General features: G+C 43.6%; 1 protein-coding gene across 2 annotated transcripts in view; it reads left to right on the forward strand.

Moving 5' to 3' along the window:
* The window catches only part of Phf20 (PHD finger protein 20), a 113,159-nt gene that overhangs the window by 86,524 nt on the left and 6,500 nt on the right, over positions 1-20,135 (forward strand). The window contains exons 10-17 of one of the 2 annotated variants that reach the window (XM_013010920.1): positions 1,935-2,210; positions 2,464-2,562; positions 3,460-3,624; positions 4,149-4,327; positions 9,507-9,606; positions 14,143-14,338; positions 16,366-16,753; positions 18,751-18,934. In XM_013010920.1, coding sequence (XP_012866374.1) covers positions 1,935-2,210; positions 2,464-2,562; positions 3,460-3,624; positions 4,149-4,327; positions 9,507-9,606; positions 14,143-14,338; positions 16,366-16,753; positions 18,751-18,934 — 1,587 coding nt within the window. The remainder of the gene's footprint in view (positions 1-1,934; positions 2,211-2,463; positions 2,563-3,459; positions 3,625-4,148; positions 4,328-9,506; positions 9,607-14,142; positions 14,339-16,365; positions 16,754-18,750; positions 18,935-20,135) is intronic. The other variant, XM_013010921.1, reaches the window with a different exon arrangement.

Here is a 20,135-nt window from a genome sequence, read left to right on the forward strand (position 1 = left end):
CTGGGGTGAGGTGGAATCTCAATGTTGTTTTGATTTGCATTTCTTTTATGGCTAGAGAAGTTGAGCATTTCTTCATGTGTCTATTGGCCATCCTTATTTCCTCTTCAGAGAAGTCTCTCTTTAAGTCTTTAGCCCACTTATTAATCAGGAGGTTGTTTCCTTGAGGATTTGTTATTGGGGATTTAAGTTTTTTTTTGTTTTTTGGGTCCGGTTGTGGGGCCTGAACTCTGGGCCTGGGTGCTTTCCCTCAGCTCTTCAGCTCAAGGCTAGCACTCTACCTCTTGAGCCACAGCAGTCACTTCCAGCTTTTTTTCTTTTTGTTTATGTGGTGCTGAGGAATCGAACCTAGGGCCTCATGCATGCAAGGCAAGAGCTCTACCACTGAGCCACCTTCCCAGCATAGGGATTTAAGTTTTTGACTTCTAAGTATGTTTTAGATATGAGACCCTTGTCTGTTGTATGGCTAATGAAGATCTTCTCCCAATCTGTGGGTATTCTTAGAATTAAGTAACTCAGTGTCATTATTTAATCTTAGCACTCAGGAGACTGAGGCAGGAGGATAGTATGTTCTAGGCCAGTCTGGACTACAGAGTAAGTTCCAGGCTAGCTTGGGATATATCAAAATCTGTCTAGAACAAAACCCCAAATCCCAGCACTGGGCACTTAAGATGGGCATGTTAACTTATAACCCTCTTGTACACCATTTGAAATTCAGAAAAAGTAAAACAAAAACCACAAGAGAGTTACATAATAAGGATGGGTGTGGTGGTAGGCGTGGAGGGTGGTATTGGAGCTTGAACCTAGAGCCCAGGCAGTCTGCCGCTTGAGCTATGCATGCAGTCCTTGTGAACATTTGGTCGCTTAGTTTTCTTTTCTTTTTTTTTTTTCTCCTATTCTAAGCCTTTGGCTGGCTTATAAATATTTAATCACATTTGTATTTCTCTTTGATTGCTTTTTGTTGCTTCAAAGCTGAGAAAGTTACTCCTCAGATCTGAAAAACATTTGTTATCATGTTATAGCAAGGTACATGACTTGTCAAGAGGTATTAAAACTATTGGGCCTTGTGGTATCACTGTGATAGGAATACCAGCTATGCTGGATCTTGGTTCTGAAGAAGACAGTGAGAGTGGCTCTTTTCCTCTGGCTAGAGGTGTGTCACATAATAGGATCCAGGAACAGATGCTCAATGCTCATGATGAATTGCAGCAGATAGTCATTTGTGTTAGGTGTGGATGACATGAACTCCTTGAGAGCCAGGGCCATCTGGATGCCTTCCTGAATGTGGAGTAAGCTGAGTCTGGATGTAATTTAAGACTTGCCTGAGCCAGGGAGGAATGAAAAGGAGAAGGCACAGGACCAGCAGAGGTGTGACTTTAAATTTAAAAGATAACTGTAGAAGTTAGGGTGAGGGCATTGTGAAAGGAAGTCTTCTCTGAACAGTTAGCTCCTCCTTCCCTCCCTCCCTTCCTTTCTCTTTCCCTTTTCTCCTTCCTCCCTTACTTCTGTACTTTCATGTATGGTAAAACAGTAGTGTATGGTGAAATTACAAGGATTCAACACTAAAACTTGTAACAGTTACATCCTACATCATTTTCTCTAGTTCTCTCCATACATATGATGGTGAATATTAATTTTATCCAACTCATGAGTAGCAAGTGCCAGCTTGAGATCTCTGCATTTTTGTTCTCCCATGAAGTCTGTGAAACCTTGAGAACTTAAAGCTGTTTAAATAAAACCATGTTAATGCCTTTCTAAAGACAAATCATAGTTGTTTACCAGAAGTTGAATTCATTTTTTCAGACAATAATTTGTGGAGGTAATAGTAGTCTGCTTGATGTCTCAAGCTAGGTACAAGTTGCTCTTGCACTTTGCTTTGCTATATGCTAATACTGCCTTTGTAATGACTAATTGCAAGGGATCTTGTTTGTTTTCAGCACCAAATACACTTAAGAAAACAGAAGATGTCACATCTAACTCACCAGCAGTGGACCTAGACCACAAGTTTCGATGCAAGGTTGTAGACTGTTTAAAATTTTTTCGCAAAGCTAAGCTGTTGCACTATCACATGAAATATTTCCATGGAATGGAGAAGCCCCTGGAACCTGAGGAGAGCCCAGGGAAGAGGCATGTTCAAACAAGGGGCTCTTCAGCTTCTGACAAGGCCAGCCAAGAGAACCTGACTAGGAAGCGGGTCTCAGCCTGTTCCCCAAGTAAGTATCTTAGTTCTGTGTTGTGTTGTAGAGGCTTAGGGATCTTCAACCTGAGTAATGGAGGAGTGACTCTCCCTGGCAACCCATTCAAGTCCTTGGGTGCAAAGAAGGTGTTTCCAGGCAGAGCCAGGCCAAGAATTCAGCTTTGCCGCCTGTTTTATCTCTTCCTCCTGGACTTGCTTAAGTACTTAAGAAAACAGCACTGGAAACAAATTATTATGATTCCAACACTTAGTCATGTGTTTCATTCTAGCTGCAAAAGACAAGGAAAAGAATAAAGAAAAAAAATTCAAAGAGTTTGTGAGAGTGAAACCAAAGAAGAAGAAGAAAAAGAAAAAGAAAACCAAACCTGGTAAATGCCCTTGAGGATTCCACTTGGGTTTCCTTGCCATGGCTAGAAAAGTGTCTTCTTCTCCCAATGGCCTCTGAGCTTGCACTTAAAGAGGAAGGACCCAGGGGCTGTAGATTCAGCCTAGTACAGACCCTGGCAGGAGAATGATGTGGTAGGACATTCACAGGCCTTACTGCATTTATAAAAGCCCTCTCATTTGCCACATTGTCCAGTGTTCCCTGTCAGAGGGTGGTATATATGAAAACATCAAGGAGGGGATGTGCAGGTGAATGTCTGTTTTCATATATAGCTTAAAACACACATCCCCCTAAAAGAGGGTACATTTTCAAAAAAATGTGTCTACCCCCACAAAAATGTTTAAGAGAGCCTCTGTTTCAACACTGGAAGTTAAAGATATATCATGTTTTATTATTATTTTTTGTTTTTTTGGGTCCGGTCGTAGGGCCTGAACTCTGGGCCTGGGCGCTGTTCCTCAGCTCTTCAGCTCAAGGCTAGTGCTCTACCACTTGAGCCACAGTGCCACTTCTGGCTTTTTTCTTTTTGCTTATGTGGTGCTGAGGAATCGAACCCAGGGCCTCATGCATGCAAGGCAAGCGCTCTACCACTGAGCCACCTTCCCAGCCCTCATGTTTTATTCTCAGTATTGCTTTTGGCTTAGGAAAGAAAACTTATCAGAAAAGGGGGAGGGGATGATGGTGAGATGGAAGTGTTTGGAATTGAGATTCTCACAGGTAGTTGCAAGTAAGAGTCCCCATCTGCCCTCAACATCTCTGGGTGGTTACATTGTCCTCCAGCCTTTGAGCTTTTTGAACAGTAGGCTTGTTGGTTTAATGACATCGACTCCAGAACCCTTCGATGATGTCTGAGGTCATTCCTTCCTTCCTTATACCATTACAGAATGCCCCTGCAGTGAGGAGGTCAGTGATACTTCCCAAGACCCTTCTCCACCAAAGGCATTTTCTGTCACCAAGTCTGGGACCTCACACAAGTCTGGGGTCCATATGAGCCCACAGCTCCATGGCTCAGAATCTGGAAACCACAAAGGGAAACTGAAGGCATCTGGTAAGCTGATCACTGATCATTTGGTAGAAAATAGTACTTAGACCAGTGTCTGTGACAGAATACGCATGTGGCAAAGGTAGCTATGATTGTAACTAATGAGGTGTACAAAGACCTAGTGATTCTACTGTCCCTGGTATCTTCTTCCTTCTTTCCCCCTGTCTGCAGTGTTAAAGATGGCTGTGGAAGGACACAGATGACTGTAAAGTCATGTCCTGACTAGATAGGGAAGAATGTCTTAGAGCATGTTAGGGAGATGGGAAGTTGAAGCTCCTGTGACAGTAAATGCTATGACCTGAGTGCCCACTGACCTTGGGCTTCATGCTCCTGGGAAAATGGAGTTCAGTTCATTGCCAGGGAGCTTGCTTAGTTTAGACTGTTACCAATAACAAACTAGCATTCCCATTTTTAGCCCCTTGGGAAGTTTCTGCAGAAGTGGATCTGTAAGGTCATTTCTGGATAGTCTGGGCTTCTTAGGAATTTTATAGCTATACTTAAAATTGTGACTGTTGTCTTCCTTCTTCCAGAGGAGGATAATTTGAGTGAGTCCTCTTCCGAGAGTTTTCTTTGGAGTGACGAGGAGTATGGCCAAGATGTCGATGTGACCACTAATCCAGATGAGGAGCTTGATGTCGATGACCACTATGATTTTGAGGTGGTCCGTTGCATCTGTGAAGTCCAGGAGGAAAATGACTTCATGATTCAGGTGTATAGAGGTTTTACCACATAGGTCTAAAAAGCATAAACTAGTCCTTGGGGAAAATGTTGAGACCAATAACAATGGCAAGTCCCATTAGAAAGCCCCAAACATACCTTCCTAATAGCAGCCAACCAAGTTTGTTTTTTGTCTCAGCTTCCTGGGAATTCCAGGCTGCCATAAATAGCCCATTGATGGAATAAGAGAAAGCTTGAGGACTGATGGAGTCCAAAGAGGAGGGACCTTGCCTGTAGCTACCTAGTAAGGAATTAGCTGAGACTCAAACTTTGGGGTGGCGCATGTCTTATTGAGGTAAATTTTCCCAGTAGCCTGAAAAAATGGAGAGTGGTTTTATAAATTGTTTATTTCCTGTTATTTGCTTGAAATTTCTGCCATCTTCCTTTTTGGGTTGTGCTTGTGCGGTGAGACCTCCTTACCTAGTTAGGGAGACCATTACTGGCTTATCCTCCCCTTCTACTGCTGTGACTAGATTGCTGTCTGGTGACACTTGAGGGTGTCAGAGATACACTGGGGATTTGGGTAGCTGTCCAGATGGCCAGGAAATCTGAATTTGTCTTTGTTTGTTTTTTTGCCAGTCCTAGCGCTTGAACTCTGGGGCTGGGTGCTGTCTCTGAGGTTCTCTTTGCTTAAGGAGAGCACTCTACCATTTGAGCCACAGTGCCACTTCTGGCTTTTTGAGTAGTTTATTAGGTGATAAGAATCTTCTCTGGCTGGCTTTGAACCATGATTCTCAGGTTTCAGCCTCCTGAGTAGCTAGGATTACAGGTGTAAGCCACTGGTGCCCAGCCTTTTTTTTTTTTTATACCTGTCCTGGAGCTTGAACTCCAGGCCTGCATGCTGTTCCTGTGCTTCTACCAGTTGAGCAAATAGCACCACTTTGGGCTTTTTCTGTTTATGTGATACTGAGGAATTAAACCCAGGGCTTCATGTATGCTATGCAAGCACTCTACATTCCCACATTCCTAGCCTTTGTTTTTGTTTTTTAAAGTCGGTCATGGTTATGTTGGGATTAAGTTACAAACATTAGTGAGAAAATAAACTGGGTCCTAAATCTCAGAGGAGGTATAGAGCCAGGCTCAGACGCATCAAATGCCATCGTTAGGGGTTTGGTCTCTGAAAACTTAATCTCCAGATTCCTGATGGAACCAGTTTGTTCTTTGTTTGTTCGTATTTTTTTTCTTTTCCTACTTACTTTCTTGCAAAGTGCAAAATGGTCATCCACAGCCCCTTCCTACCTTCCCTATTTTAACATTTTGTGTTCAAAAGGATAGATAGGCAAGGTTGGAATCTCAGTCCTAAATTCCTTGGCCAGGAATTCCAGCCTTGTTTAGGTCGGATATTAGTGTTCAGGAACAGTCACTTCTGGGGAGTGGGAAGAGGCTTGTTCTGGGCTAAAAGCCCATAGTTGGTCTGATCATCTGCTTTGATGGAGGTTGGGATATCTGGGCAGATTCACATTGCATGTAAAAAGGCTGTCTGGGGCCCATGTCTGTTGCTGTGTGGATGGGTCATAATGGTTCCCAGTAAAGGGGTAGTTGCTCATCACCAGGTTGTCTGCCTAATTTGTGGAGATTGTGAGAAAAAGGGCCAGGCTTCTTGGCTTGCTTTCTGTTAGAACTTTGTTGGTTTTTTTTTGTTTGTTTGTTTTTTTCTGCCTGTACAGCCAAATTTTGAAATTCACTTTTGGTCTTCATTTAATATTCATTGGACTTATGTGTTTTATTTTTGCATTTGTCTTTTTATAACTCAACCATTTCCTTTCTTTTGATTTCTTGAAGCATAAGGCTTTACTGTAGTTTAAGTTTTCAGGACCAAAGTGAACAAACCCACTTGATTTTTTCATTATTTACCAAGTACTTACCTTTGCTCACGTTGCTTACTTAATTGGTGCGCTCCCATTTGAGCTATACCTAGCCTGGCTTTTTGCTGGATAATTGGAGATAAGAGTCTTAGACTTTTCTTACTTGGCTGGCAGACACTTCGTAGCTTATTTTCAGTTTTTATTTATGTGTTTTTACTTATTTTTTGGTCAGTCGTGGTGCTTGAATTCAGGGGCTTGGCACTGAGCTTTTTTGCTCAAGATTAGTGCTCTACCACTTTGAGCCACAGCTCCACTTCTGGCTTTCTGGTGTTTCATTGGGCTTTTCTGCCTGGGCTCATTTATTTATTTATTTATTTTGCCAGTCCTAGAGCTTGAACTCTGGCTCTGGTGCTGTCCCTGAGCTACCTTTTGCTCAAGGCTAGTGTTCTACTACTTTAGCCACAGCACCACTCAGCTTTTTTGTAATTAATTAGAGATAAAAGTTTCATGAACTGTGATCCTCAGATCTCAGCCTCCTGAGTAGCTAGGATTACAGGCATGAGCCACTAACACCCAGCTGTTTTTACTTCTCTCCCACCCCCCCCCCCTTCGGTCCTGGGACCTGAACTCTGGGCCTGGGTGCTGTTCCTCAGCTCTACAAGGCTAGCGCTCTACCACTTGAGCCACAGCACCACTTCTGGCTTTTTCCACTTATGTGGTGCTAAGGAATTGAACTCAGGGCCTCATGCATGCAAGGCAAGCACTCTACCACTGAGCCACTTTCCCAGCCCCTGTTTTTGAGACAACTTCTCATTATACCCCTGAGGCAGGCTCAATGTTAGCATTCTTTTACCACAGCCTCCCAAGGCCAGAACCCTGTGTACAGCTTCATTCAATGTGCATAGTCATTGTCAGGGTGCCTTTTAATTTTGTGTATGTGTGGTACTGGGGTTATTTTGCACTTGCTAGGGGGTCCTCTGGCTATAGCTGATTAAGGTCTTTTTTGCTCAGGCCAGCCTGGACTGGGATTTTTCTGTTTATGTTTCCTGTTGTACTTGAGATGACAAGTGCATAGCACCTAGCTATTAATAGACATAGGGTCTCGTGAACTTTCTTTTTGAGCTGGGCTTAAACTACAGTCCTGGTCTTAACCTTCCATGTACCTAGGATTGCAGACATGAGCTACCAGTACCCTACCAGTACCCATTTTGGATGACTTTTCATAAAAAAGCATGCTGTGTAGTCATGTTGATTAATTAGGAATAGAAGGAAAAACTTTGTTCCAGGACATTTTAACACTGAGCTAGTCTGCCAGTACAAAATTGTGTTGCTGGATTCTGTTGTCTTACCATTTGGCTTGGAATGTGTTCAAGTGTGTAATTTTAGTTTGTTTTTTTTTTAACTAATCCCATTTAAACAAAAATCCCACTTTTGCAGAACCCCTGAAGCTTTGTAGATACAACTAGGAAATTGTTATGTAACATGATAACTGTGTGTGTGTGTGTGTGTGTGAGTGTGTGTGTGTGTGTGTGTGTGTGAAATATATATAAGCTCCAATCCTGGGGTTTGGGCACTGTCCTTGAGCTTCTTTTGCTCAAGGTTAATACTCTGCCACTTGAGCCACAGCACTACTTCAGGCTTTATCTGTTTATGTATACTGAGGAAACCAACCCAGGGCTTCATGAATCCTAGGCAAGTATTCTACCACTAGCCACATACCTAGTCTCACTACTAGGATTTTTTAGTAGACATTTCAACTAAAGTTTGTTTTAAAAGGCTGGGTGCCCATGGCTCATGCCTGTAGTCCTAGCTACTCAAGGAGACTGAGATCTGAGGACTGGACTTCAAAGCCAGCCCGGGCAGAAAAGTCCATAGACTTTTTTTTTTTGGTCCGGTCCTGGGGCCTGAACTCTGGGCCCGGACACTGTCCCTCAGCTCTTCAGCTCAAGGCTAGCGCTCTACCACTTGAGCCACAGCGCCACTTCCGGCTTTTTTCTTTTTGCTTTTGTGGTGCTGAGGAATTGAACCCAGGGCCTCAGGCATGCAAGGCAAGCGCTCTACCACTGAGCCACCTTCCCAGCCCAGTACATAGACTCTTATGTCCAATAAACTACAGAAAACCAGAAGTGGCCCTTTGGCTCAAGTGGTAGAGCGCTCGCCTTGAGCTGAAATGTTCAGGGACTGCGCCCCTTTGTTAATCTCTGGGTATATGCTCAGTTTGTGCCTTGGTAACCTAATTGGATTTGGCCCTTGTCTGTTTGGAGTGGGCAATAAATGCCCCTCCTAGTAGGACTGATCTTCCAATATGACCCATTTCTGATGTTCTATAGTACTCTCACCACAGACCTTTCTCAGTGTAGAGACTAGAAAGGTAATGGGATATTAGAAAGTAGAATCCCTTTTTTTTTTTTTTTTAAATGCTGTTCCTGGGCTTGAATTCAGGGCCTAGACACTGTCTTTGAGCTTTATTGCTAAAGGCTAGTGCTCTGTCATTTAAGCCACAGCTCTAATTCTGGCTTTTGGTGGCTAATTGGAGACAAGAGTCTCTTTTGGTGGATAATTGGAGATAAAAGTTTGACAGACTTTCGTGCCCAGGCTGGCTTCAAACTGTGATCCTCAGATCTTCATCTCCTAAGTAGCTAGGATTGTAGGCATGAGCCACCAGCCCTGGAACTCAACTTTTTTTTTTTTTGGTTGGTCATGGGGCTTAAACTCTGGGCCTGGGCTTTGTCCCTGCGCTCTTCAGTTCCAGGTGAATGCTCAACCGCTTAAGCCACAGTGCCACTTCCGGTTTTCTAGTGGTTTATTGGAGATAAGAGTTTCATGGAGATCCTGCCAAGGCTGGCAGATCCACAGATCTCAGCCTCCTGAGTAGCGTGAGCCACTGGCACCCGGCTCAAACTCAACTTTTTTGATTCTTCAAATTAGGTGAGGATTGAACAATTTCATTCATTCCACATAGAGTGATTAGGCAAATAAAAGCTTTAGAAATGGAGTGAAAACAGTCATAATCTGACATGAGCACTGCTCATTTGATCTAAATGTTCTTTATCTGTGCTGGTCGTTACAGTGGCCAGCCATGAGCCTATGTGGTGATCATGCACCTAAGCTGTGGCTTATGGGATTGAGGTAGTGAATGTTTAAACTTGTTCACTGAAATGTATTAAATGTATAGCCTCATGTAGCTAATGGTGGCTATATTAAATAGTGTATTCCTGATCTGTGATTATAGCTCTGTTTGGTGAAAGTCAGTAGGGCATGCTCATTCTTCTTCTCCTCTTTGCCTCACCTCCTCCATCAAATGGTCTTATTTTGGATGAGGATGTCTTCTGAATTTAACTTTTGTTGTCTCTTCAATTTTCACAGTGTGAAGAATGCCAGTGTTGGCAACATGGGGTCTGCATGGGATTACTGGAAGAAAATGTGCCCGAGAAATATACCTGTTATGTTTGTCAAGACCCTCCAGGTAGAGTTTTCTGGAGTAAGGGACGGTAACAGTATGTAGTCTTTTTCTTAAAAGCACAGCTGGCCAGACATTTCTTTGGTATTGACTAGATTTCAGCTCCTCTAGCCTACCTGGTGGCCAGCTCTCTTGAACTTAGCAGGAAAATAAATGTGTATGGAAAGACTCACCTAGGAGAAGGACTGCCTTGAACTAGAATTTAGGAATAAGCAAATATGCCATCTAAATAAATATTGTTTATTCACAGTATGATATTGCTAATAATAAATACAGTGTTGTGCTACAATGTAGAACTATAACGCGGCCTGACTAAAATTCTATAAAGAATTTTGACTCCTTTTTGAATGTTTCCTTGCTCAGGTTCCTGATAATCTCTGTGCTGCTCACTATATTGTAGAAGCTGCTGCAGTGAACATCTTTTCCTTTTTTTTGGGTGGGGGGGGGTCCGGTCCTGGGGCCTGAACTCTGGGCCTGGGTACTGTCCCTCAGCTCTTCAGCTCAAGGCTAGTGCTCTTCCACTTGAGCCACAGCGCCACTTCTGGCTTTTTTCTTCCTGCTTATGTGGTGCTGAGGAATCGAACCCAGGGCCTCAGGCATGCAGGCAAGCGCTTTACCACTGAGCCACCTTCCCAGCCCCCCCCCCCTTTTTTTATTGCAGTATTGAGGATCAAACTTAGGGCTTTATGCTTGCTAGGCAAATGTATGATGGAGCCATTTTTATCTTTATCCCCACAGTTCCTTTTCTTGAAGAGCTCATTAGTATGGGCATATGGTTCTATCTTCTGTAGTGGCATCCATACCACATTGTATCACCACTACTGGAAGGGATACTCCTTAAAGGAAAGGCAAAGGTGTGATTGCGGTGTGCTTGTCACCATCCAGGATAGTATCTTTATTGATCTATATAGGGGTCACCTGTTGCTCTCAGGTACCTCTTTCTGGAAGGAAAAACAAAACTCCTGTGGTCTTCATTCTACAAAATAAGTGACCTCTTTTTTTTTTTTTAACCTCCTGAGTTCTCTCTCATCCTTGACTCCATTGTACCTGGCCACCTCTTCGCTCATCATTCTACTTGGTCCTGTAGGATGGGTCTGGTGGGGCTTCTACTCCTGTTTCTGCTTGTAGAAATTCATTTGCCACATATACGAATGACTTTATCACTTCATAAAGTACCTGGCATTAAAACTGGTTGGCTGGGCCAAATCTCTAAATTCTGCTGGTTATATAGCAAAGACTGACTACTATGGTTCTGTTGTTGTTGTTATTATTGTTATTGTTGAACTCAGGATCTAGGTGTTGTCTCTAAACTTTTTGCTGAAAGCTAGCACCCTGTCATTTTGAGCCACAGCACTACTTCCAGGTTTTCTGGTGGTTAATTGTAGATAGTCTCACAGATTTTTCCTGCCTGAGCTGCCTTTGAACCGTGATCCTCAGATCTCAGCCTCCTGAGTAGCTAGGATTACAGGCATGAGCCACTGGTACTCAGCTATCTTGGTTCTTTGTTCAGCAAGCAGGTCTCCTCTGAGCCTGAAGACCTCTGTTGTAACTTGTCTTAGATTAGTCCATAGAATAATCAGTCTCCATTTGCCTTTTTATCCTAAGGGAAGAATGTGGTCAGGTGATTAGACAGGTGAGCAAACACAGGCCTGGAAGGGATTTGACTGAACCAAGATGACCCCACCATCTAATGCTAGGCAGGTGATGGGAGCCACCTGTCCCGAATTTTCTTATAAACAGGTAGTACTGCTCTGAATCTTGCTACTATGACTTCTGCCTATAGTGATTGTCCCTGTCATTTCCCTGGAATCCTGAGGATTTTGTAAGGGCAACTTTTCAAGATCTTTTTGGAGCTGGGAGCATAGCTTAAATGTTAGAGGACTTGCCTAACATGTATAAAGCCCTTGGTTCAGTGCCCAGTACTGAGGCTGGGGGAAATCCTCCAAAACAAAAAGATGGGTTTTGCCCTGTCTTTCTCTCTACTTTTGTCTCTAGAGAATAGAGATGATATGTTCCATTTTCATCAAGTCCTGTACATTTTCTGAATTTCTTTTTTTTTTTTTTTTTGTCCGGTCGTGGGGCCTGAACTCTGGGTCTGGGCGCTGTCCCTCAGCTCTTCAGCTCAAGGCTACCGCTTTACCACTTGAGCCACAGCGCCACTTCTGTCTTTTTTCTTCTTGCTTATGTGGTGCTGAGGAATCGAACCCAGGGCCTCATGCATGCAAGGCAAGCGCTCTACCACTGAGCCACCTTCCCAGCCCACATTTTCTGAATTTCTTATGTAACCCTGATCACCAAGGCCATGAATATTCTCCCTTGAATAGAGCCCCTGGTATCAATACAAGGTCTGTGTTTGTAACTATTGGACTCTGCTGTGATTTGAGCCAAACTTTAACAGGGTTGGGGATGTAACTCAGTGATAAAGTACTTGTCTGGCATGGAAATTTAACCTAACAGATTCATGTCTTGAAGGTATATATATATATATATATATATATATATATATATATATATATATATATATATATATATATAAACAGAATCTATGTGTGTTCTTGCCATGTGCCTTAGTAAAACCAGAAAAGGCCCAAGGAACTTCATAGGAATAACTTGTTTCACAGTTACTAACAGATGAATAATATCTTCATTGGTTAGGAGCTAGTCATTGGGCTTTTTGAGTAGGAAATGCTGCTGAATCCTGTGTTTATGTTATCAGTCCTTTCTAAGGAGTCTTATAATAAGCAGGACCACTGAAACCAGGTCTTCATCTACCATGTAACAGATGGGAAGCAGAAGTGCAAAGGAGGAATTAGGCTTGGTCCTCTAGTTAAGTAGTAGGTGGTACAGCTAGAAAGGTTGTTAGAGCTTCTTTCACTTATTTGATAAATCAATCCATAACATTTTTTGCCAGGCTCTGGGGCTGCAGCCCTGAAGGAGATGGCTTCTATTCTGGCTGTTAGTAGGACAGAAATAAATAGATGTTAAAGCAAGCTAAATAAGCAAGACTTCATTGGGTGCTAATGGTTCATGCCTAGCTGCAACAGGAGGCTTAGATCTGGAGGATGTCAGTATGAGGACAACCCAGGTAAAGAAGTCCTTAAGACTCCCATCTCCAGAGTTACCAGAAAAAAGTTTGGGCTCGTGTGGTGGCTCAAGTGGTAGAGGATCAGCAGAGTAAGCAAGCCGAATAAGTGTAAGCCCTTTGGTTTTAAATACAGTTCTAGTTCCTTCCTCCCCCACCAAAAAAAAAATTGTTAGACCCTGGTGGCTCATGCCTGTAATCCTAGGTACTCAGGTGGCTGAAATCTAAAGATCTAAAGCCAGCCCAGGCAGGAGACTCTTATCTCCAATTAACCAGAAAACTTGAAGTGGCACTGTGGCTCAGAGTGGTAGAGAGCCCTGAGCAGAAGAGCTCAGGGACAGTACCCAGGCCCTAAGTTCAAGACCCATGATTGACACACACCAAAAAAACTATGCTGACTATGGTAGGTAGGGGTGGAGAAGTAAGAAGAGAGGGAATGACTTAGGGTCCTTGAAAAGATTTTCTTAACTAAGGGAGTTGTGAAAGGTCTCTCTCAGGAAGTGGTGAGGAGCCAGCCATGCAAAACCCAGTGTAATAGCGCTCAGACACTACAGCAAAGAGACCAAGCTTTGGAAATGCATGTGCATGTGCGCTCTAGAAACTCTAAGGATGGGGAAAGGGAGGCAGGAAAGTTGGGTTGTGTAGGCCTCACTAATCCTTGTTTGGGCTTTAAGTTTTCTTTTGTAAGTAGTAGAAAGTTGTGGGAGGTTTTAAATGGAGGAAGGAAGGATATGTTTCAAATTTAAAGAGCTAATCCAGACTCCTGTTCCATCTCTGGTGTGTTCCAGGAGATGAGATTGTATACCTTATTCACTACCTTACTACCAACACGTAGTAGTAGATGCCAAGCAGATGTTTATTGGTTGAGTGAAGACAGTGATTGTGTAGTGTCAATGAGATGGCTTTTTTTTGTTGTTGGTGGTGGTCCTGGGGCTTGAACTCTGGGCCTGGACACTGTTCCTGAACTCTTCAGCTCAAGCCTAACACTCTACCACTTCAGCCACAGCTACTTCCAATTTTCTGGTGGTTAATTGGAGATAAGAATCTCATGGATGGGCTGGGGAGGTGGCTCAGTGGTAGAGCGCTTGCCTTGCATGCATGAGGCCCTGGGTTCGATTCCTCAGCACCACATAAGCAAAGAGAAAAAAAGCCAGAAGTGGCGCTGTGGCTCAAGTGGTAGAGCGCTAGCCTTGAGCTGAAGAGCTGAGGGACAGCGCCCAGGCCCAGAGTTCAGGCCCCACGACCGGACCCCCCCCCCCAAAAAAAAAACAACAAAAAAAAGAATCTCATGGATTTTCTGCCCAGGCTGGCTTTGAATTGCAATCTTCAGATTTCAGTTTCCTAAGTAGCTAAGATTACAAGAGTTATTAGCCCACTGACGTCAAGGTGGCATGTTTTTTTTTTTTGTTGTTGTTGTTTGTTTTCAGCCATGTTTAACTCTCTCTCTGTCACTGCTTTAGGTCAGAGGCCTGGCTTCAAGTACTGGTATGACAAGGAGTGGTTGAGCAGGGGACATATGCAAGGCCTGGCATTTCTAGAAGAGAATTATTCCCATCAGAATGCCAAGAAGATCGTGGCCACCCACCAGCTTCTTGGTGATGTGCAAAGAGTGATTGAGGTTCTGCATGGCTTGCAGCTCAAGATGAGCATCTTGCAGTAAGTGCAGCACTTGTAGCAAGAAAGAGTCTGCTTTGGTGTCAAGTTGAAAGTGGGGTGAAATAGGTGATGTAAGAAATTGGGAAGGGCTGGGAAGGTGGCTCAGTGGTAAAGCGCTTGCCTTGCATGCCTGAGGCCCTGGGTTCGATTCCTTAGCACCACATAAACAAAAAGAAAAAAAGCTGGAAGTGACGCTGTGGCTCAAGGGGTAAAGCGCTAGCCTGGAGCTGAAGAGCTGAGGGACAGCGCCCAGGCCCAGAGTTCAGGCCCCACGACCGGGCCCTCCTCCCCCCCCCCAAAAAAAAGAAATTGGGAAGCCACAGAATCCAGTCAAAAGACCAAAAAGTTTAAGAGTTTTACTAAATATTCTGTTATTGATTATATAGCTCAATTGTAGACCACTTATCTAGCATGTGATAGGACCTGGGTTTGATTCCTAGGCACCACAAAAAACAACAAATGAACAAAAAACCAAGCCCTTAGTTTTATATGACAAACATTTCTTTTTCTTTTTATTCCTTTTTTTTTTTTTTTGGTAGGTCATGGGGCTTGAACTTTGGGCCTGGGTGCTATTCCTGAGCTATTCAGCTCAAGGCTAGTGTTCTACCACTTAAGCCACAGCACCACTTCCAGTTTCTAGTGGTTTATCAGAAATGAGTCTCACAGACTTTTCTTGCCCAAGCTGGCTTTGAACTGCAATCCTTAGATCTCAGCCTCCTGAGTAGCTAGGATTACAGGCGTGAGCTACCGGGTACCCTACTAAACATTTCGTTTTCAAAGGAACTAATGTCAGGCTTAGTGGCTCATCCTAGTTTCTTGAGAAGTAGAGATTGGAGGCATTGCAGTTTGAGGCCAGCATGGACAAAAAGTTAATGAGATCCCATCTCAGTACAGGGGTGATTCATGCCTGTAATCCTAGCTAGGCTGAAGGCAGAGGTAGGAGTATCATGGTTGGAGGCTGGCCCTTATCTGAAAAATAAATTTAAAAAGCAAAAAGGCCTGAAGCATGTCTCAAGTGGTAGAGTACCTGCTACTCAAATGTAAGGCTCTGAGTTGAAACACCAATATCACCAAAAAGGAAAAAAAGATAAGAATTGACTTTATTGAGGTCACCTATTTAAGGGCCTACTGAAGCCAGGCACTTAGGATTGTGGTTTGAAGCCCGAGCAGTAAAGTCTGTGAAACTCTTCTCTTCAACAACAGAAAAGCCAGAAGTGGAGCTGTGGCTTAAGTGGTAGAACACAAAAGCTCAGGGACAGTGCCGAGATCCTGAGTTCACGCCCCTGAACTAGTACTGGCAGGGGAGCATACATGCTCACGCACGCATGCACACATACACACATATAAGAGCTTACTTAATTTTGACAAATGTATGCAATCAGTACCATGATATGCATTTATAAATTGTTTTTGTGTCTATTGTATGTTTTTAAGGTAAAATATACATCACACAAAATTTACCATGAAGTCTTTTTTCTTTTTTTTTGAGATGAGGTCTTGTTCTGTTACCTGGACTTGAGCATCTTCCTCCTGCCTTAGTTTACAGAGTAGTTGGGATTATAGGCACATAACACTGCCTGGCTTCCATCTCAACCACATATAGACTATATATTTATATAAACTGTTAGGATTATTGTGACTGTTTATTAAGTATTAATAACTAATTTGAAGAGCACCAGCTAACATTCCCATTCCTTACCCCTCTAATCTTTATAAAACTTGGTATGAGTGGCAAACAGATGTCTACTCCAGTTTCCAGAGGAGGAAGTGGGAAGGAGTCTGGTTGAGGAGACAGCACTGCTGCTCAGTGACTAAGTCCACGCATGGTATGCCTGCAATGGACATTCTTGGGAAGTGTTCTCCTAAGAGACTAAAGATGTATACTTCCTCTTGTTTAGAAAATGGTGTGGTGTGTCCCAATGGCCTAGGGGGATGCTGCCCTCCCTCTTGGGAGAGCATTTGGGAATTGAGAAACCTTGTAATGGTGCCAGTTACCCTAGAGTCCTTCCATTTTTATTGCCCAACAGAAGCAGGGAACATCCTGATCTGCAGCTGTGGTGCCAGCCTTGGAAACAGCATTCAGGGGAAGGAAAAGCTCATTCCAGACACATCCACATCGCCAGGAGCAAGGAAGAAGCCCCAAGCTATAGAACTTTGAACGGGGCAGTGGAAAAGCCCCTGCCCCGGTCTGTGGAAGAGTCTTATATCACTAGTGAGCATTGCTACCAGAAGCCCCGCGCCTATTATCCTGCTGTGGAGCAGAAGTTGGTGGTGGAGACTCGGGGCTCTGCCCTTGATGATACAGTCAACCCCCTCCGTGAGAATGGTGATGATTCCCTCTCCCCGCGCCTAGGCTGGCCTCTAGACCAAGACAGAAGCAGAGTGGACAGCGACCCCAAACCTAGTTCCCCAAAGGTTTGTGGTTTACTTGAATTTGTCCATCATTCAGTGCTCGAGGAGTTCTGGGTTCTCTACCTGGGTTAAATATGTTATAGAAGATAATTCTTAATAGGACTGCATTGGAGTTTATTATATTTTTTTGATCTAGTAAAATGGATATAAGTTCATTAGAGCCCCTTAAACCAAAGATCATTGGTTCCAGGATACCTCACAAAATGATAGTCAGTGGTGGTAGATCTCAAGGTGAGAAATAACAAAGAGACAAGGGATGATTGCAACTTGAAAAAGTATAACTAAATTAGGAATATTTGTCTTTTTTATTTAAAAAAAAACATTGTTAGGTTTTGTTAGGCAGGTTTTTAATATAATTGTATGATAGCCAGGTACTAGTGGCTCACGCTTATAATCCCAGCTACTCAGGAGTCTGAGATGAGGATTGAGTTCAGAATCAGCTTGGGCAGGAAAGGCTGAGAGACTGCATGTCCGATTAACAAGCAAATGCCTGGACTAGAGGTGTGGCCCAAGTGGTAGAGTTCCAGCCATAAGCCAGGAAGAGTGATGGGAGGTCTTGAGTTCTGGTATTGGCATTCCCTCCATATGATAATTTTGTATCATAATTTCGTAGCCCTGCCATGGAAGGGTATGTTTCAGAAAAATATTTGCAGCTTTCAGCAGTTTTCTAGGAGCCAGTCTGTTTTATATCCTTCAAGTCACTATCTTCCTGAACCTCCTGAACATCCTCTTTGTTGTTGTTGTTGGTTGTGGGGCATAAACTCTGGGCCTGGGTGCTGTTCCTCAGCTCTTCAGTTCAAGCTAACGCTCTGCCACTTGAGCCACAGCACCACTTCCAGTTTTCTCAGTGGCTTATTGGAGATAAGAATGTCACGGAGTTGCCTGCCTGGGCTGGCTTTGAACCGTGATCCTCAGATCTCAAGCCTCCTGAGGAGCTAGGATTACAGGCTTGAACCCACACTGGCGTCTTGCACGGAACATCCTCTTAATTACCAATGTTGCCATGCTTAACTTTTCTTCCCTTTTGGTGCCTGTCCTTTGTCAGTGAGGCTTTGTGTGAATTCTTGGCTCCTATGCCATTGTTGTCCTTACTTTCACAGACTTTATCCTGTGAGGTGGTGTTACCAGCAAGTCTATTGCTACACTTTGCTAAGAACATCTATACTGTGCCCTCCAAGAGTGGAGATTGTACCACATTCAGTCTCTGCCCTTGTCATTGTCTAAAATGGGTTAGGCCAAGGTCATGCAGACAGTCTGATCTTAGTACTTTGTTATTCAGAGCTGGCTACTTTCCCTCCCCATTCAGTCCTGCTTCTTCACCTGTAGAATGGGACATGGAAGCAGCAGGCATGTGTCCACTCAACACACAATGTATGTGAAAAGCTCTCAGCACATTGCTTTGCACATAGCACTCAATCAGTGTTGGCTGGAATCTGTTTCTTTGCAAATGAATGAAAGAAGGTTGTGATTCCAAAATGTAATAAAAGATTGCTGTCATGTGGACTATGCAAGTTTCCTAAAGGTGTCCACCACATACTACAAAGTCAGGAAATACCCCACCTAAGCAAAGCAAATCTTTTCCACTACTGGTGGGTTGATAAGTGCTGACACCTTATTCTATTTAATCCTCATTATCCTTCAAAGTAGATTTTACCTCCTCCATCTCTAAATAGAGACTCAGACAAGGGAAGTAGCTTATCAAGGCCTCAGGAAGATTTGCCAACCTTGAGTAACTCCCGCATGTTAACCCTTGTCCATCTAGGCCTGTTCTAAGCAACTGTCAGACCATTGGGAAGTCTGCTTTAAGCTGGGCCCGCCAGGGGAAACAGTCCTGTGGAAGTTGCATTAGTGCAGCCAGGAGGATTCCTCCCAATGCCCACATGGGACATTAGGGTCGGGATCATTCCCGCTACAGCTGCTTTTTCCAAAGGTTTCCAACACAGTTGAAAAAAGGACTGGAGGTTGTCTAGACTCAGTAATGTATGTCATTGCTTCTCCAGGTGAGAGAATATGTCTCCAAAAAGGTCTTGCCAGAAGAAGTCCCCACTCGGAAGCTGCTGGACAGAGGTGGAGAGGGGCTTCTGACCTCCCAGCACCAATGGCAGTTTAACCTGCTGACTCATGTGGAGTCCCTTCAGGATGAAGTCACACATCGGATGGACTCAATTGAGAAGGAGCTGGATGGTAGGCACTGCCTTGGCCCCTTTCTCATGGCATCACTTTGAGCTCCTCCTTCATGCTAGCTGTTTCTGACCTCTTTTCCCCACCTCAGTAAGGCAACAGAGTTGTCTAACAACAACTCTGTTCTTGTCTCTTCTTTCTATCCTCACTGCACCTCCATTCTCCTCCCAAGGTGGACAAGCCTTACTTGAATTTATTGGGCACATATAGGCTCATAATGTCAGGGGTCCTGCCTCATGTGGTTTGTCCCTTCTGCAAAGGTTAGTATGTAGAACTAGTAACATAACTCAGTGGTAGAGTAAAGTTTAGTATGTGGGAGGCTCTCAGTATAATCCCCAGCATCATATACATACATTCTGTACATATACCTCGTGTATATGTAAAAGAGAGAAGTAGACTTTTTGTTTTGTTTTGAATTACAGCCTAGACTTTTTTTTGTCATGTGCTTTTTATTCAGACTTTGATGAAATCTAAGATGAAGTCTTCTGTTTAGCTGGTACAGAATTTCAGTGAGTCATTTTTGTAGCTCTGGGGATTTGTCTTAGGTGGGAGTGATAATGGGAAGGCCTGAATTTGTGAGAATGGACATGATTAAATTTGATCTCTCTTGTTTTGTTTTGTTTTTGGGTCCCGTCCTGGGGCCTGAACTCTGGGCCAGGATGCTGTCCCTCAGCTCTTCAGCTCAAGGCTAGCGCTGTACCACTTGAGCCACAGCGCCACTTCTGGCTTTTTTCTTTTTGCTTATGTGGTGCTGAGGAATCGAACCCAGGGCCTCATGCATGCAAGGCAAGTGCTCTACCACTGAGCCACCTTCCCAGCCCCGATCTCTCTTGACCCTTGGGAACTTACCAGTTTTGATTTTTATTTTTCTGTTTTTGTTTGTTTGTTTGTTTGTTTTTTGGTAGTTATTCAGGTTTGAACTCAGGGCCTCACACTTCTTAGGCAGATATTCTACATTTTTTTGTACTGTGTCCCCAACCTCATTTTCAGGTTTTTTTTTTTTTGTTGTTGTTGTTGTTGGTTTTTTTTGTTTTTTTTTTTTTTGGTTGGTCGTGGGTCTTTAACTCTGGGCCTGGGTACTGTCCCTCAGCTCTTCAGCTCAAGGCTAGCACTCTACCACTTGATCCACAGCACCACTTCCAGTTTTCTGGTGGTTAATTGGAGATAAGAGTCTCACGGACTTTTCCTGCCTGGGCTGGCTTTG

The sequence above is a fragment of the Dipodomys ordii genome, unplaced genomic scaffold, assembly GCF_000151885.1.
Source record: "Dipodomys ordii isolate 6190 unplaced genomic scaffold, Dord_2.0 Scaffold13, whole genome shotgun sequence".
Lineage (NCBI taxonomy): Eukaryota > Metazoa > Chordata > Mammalia > Rodentia > Heteromyidae > Dipodomys > Dipodomys ordii.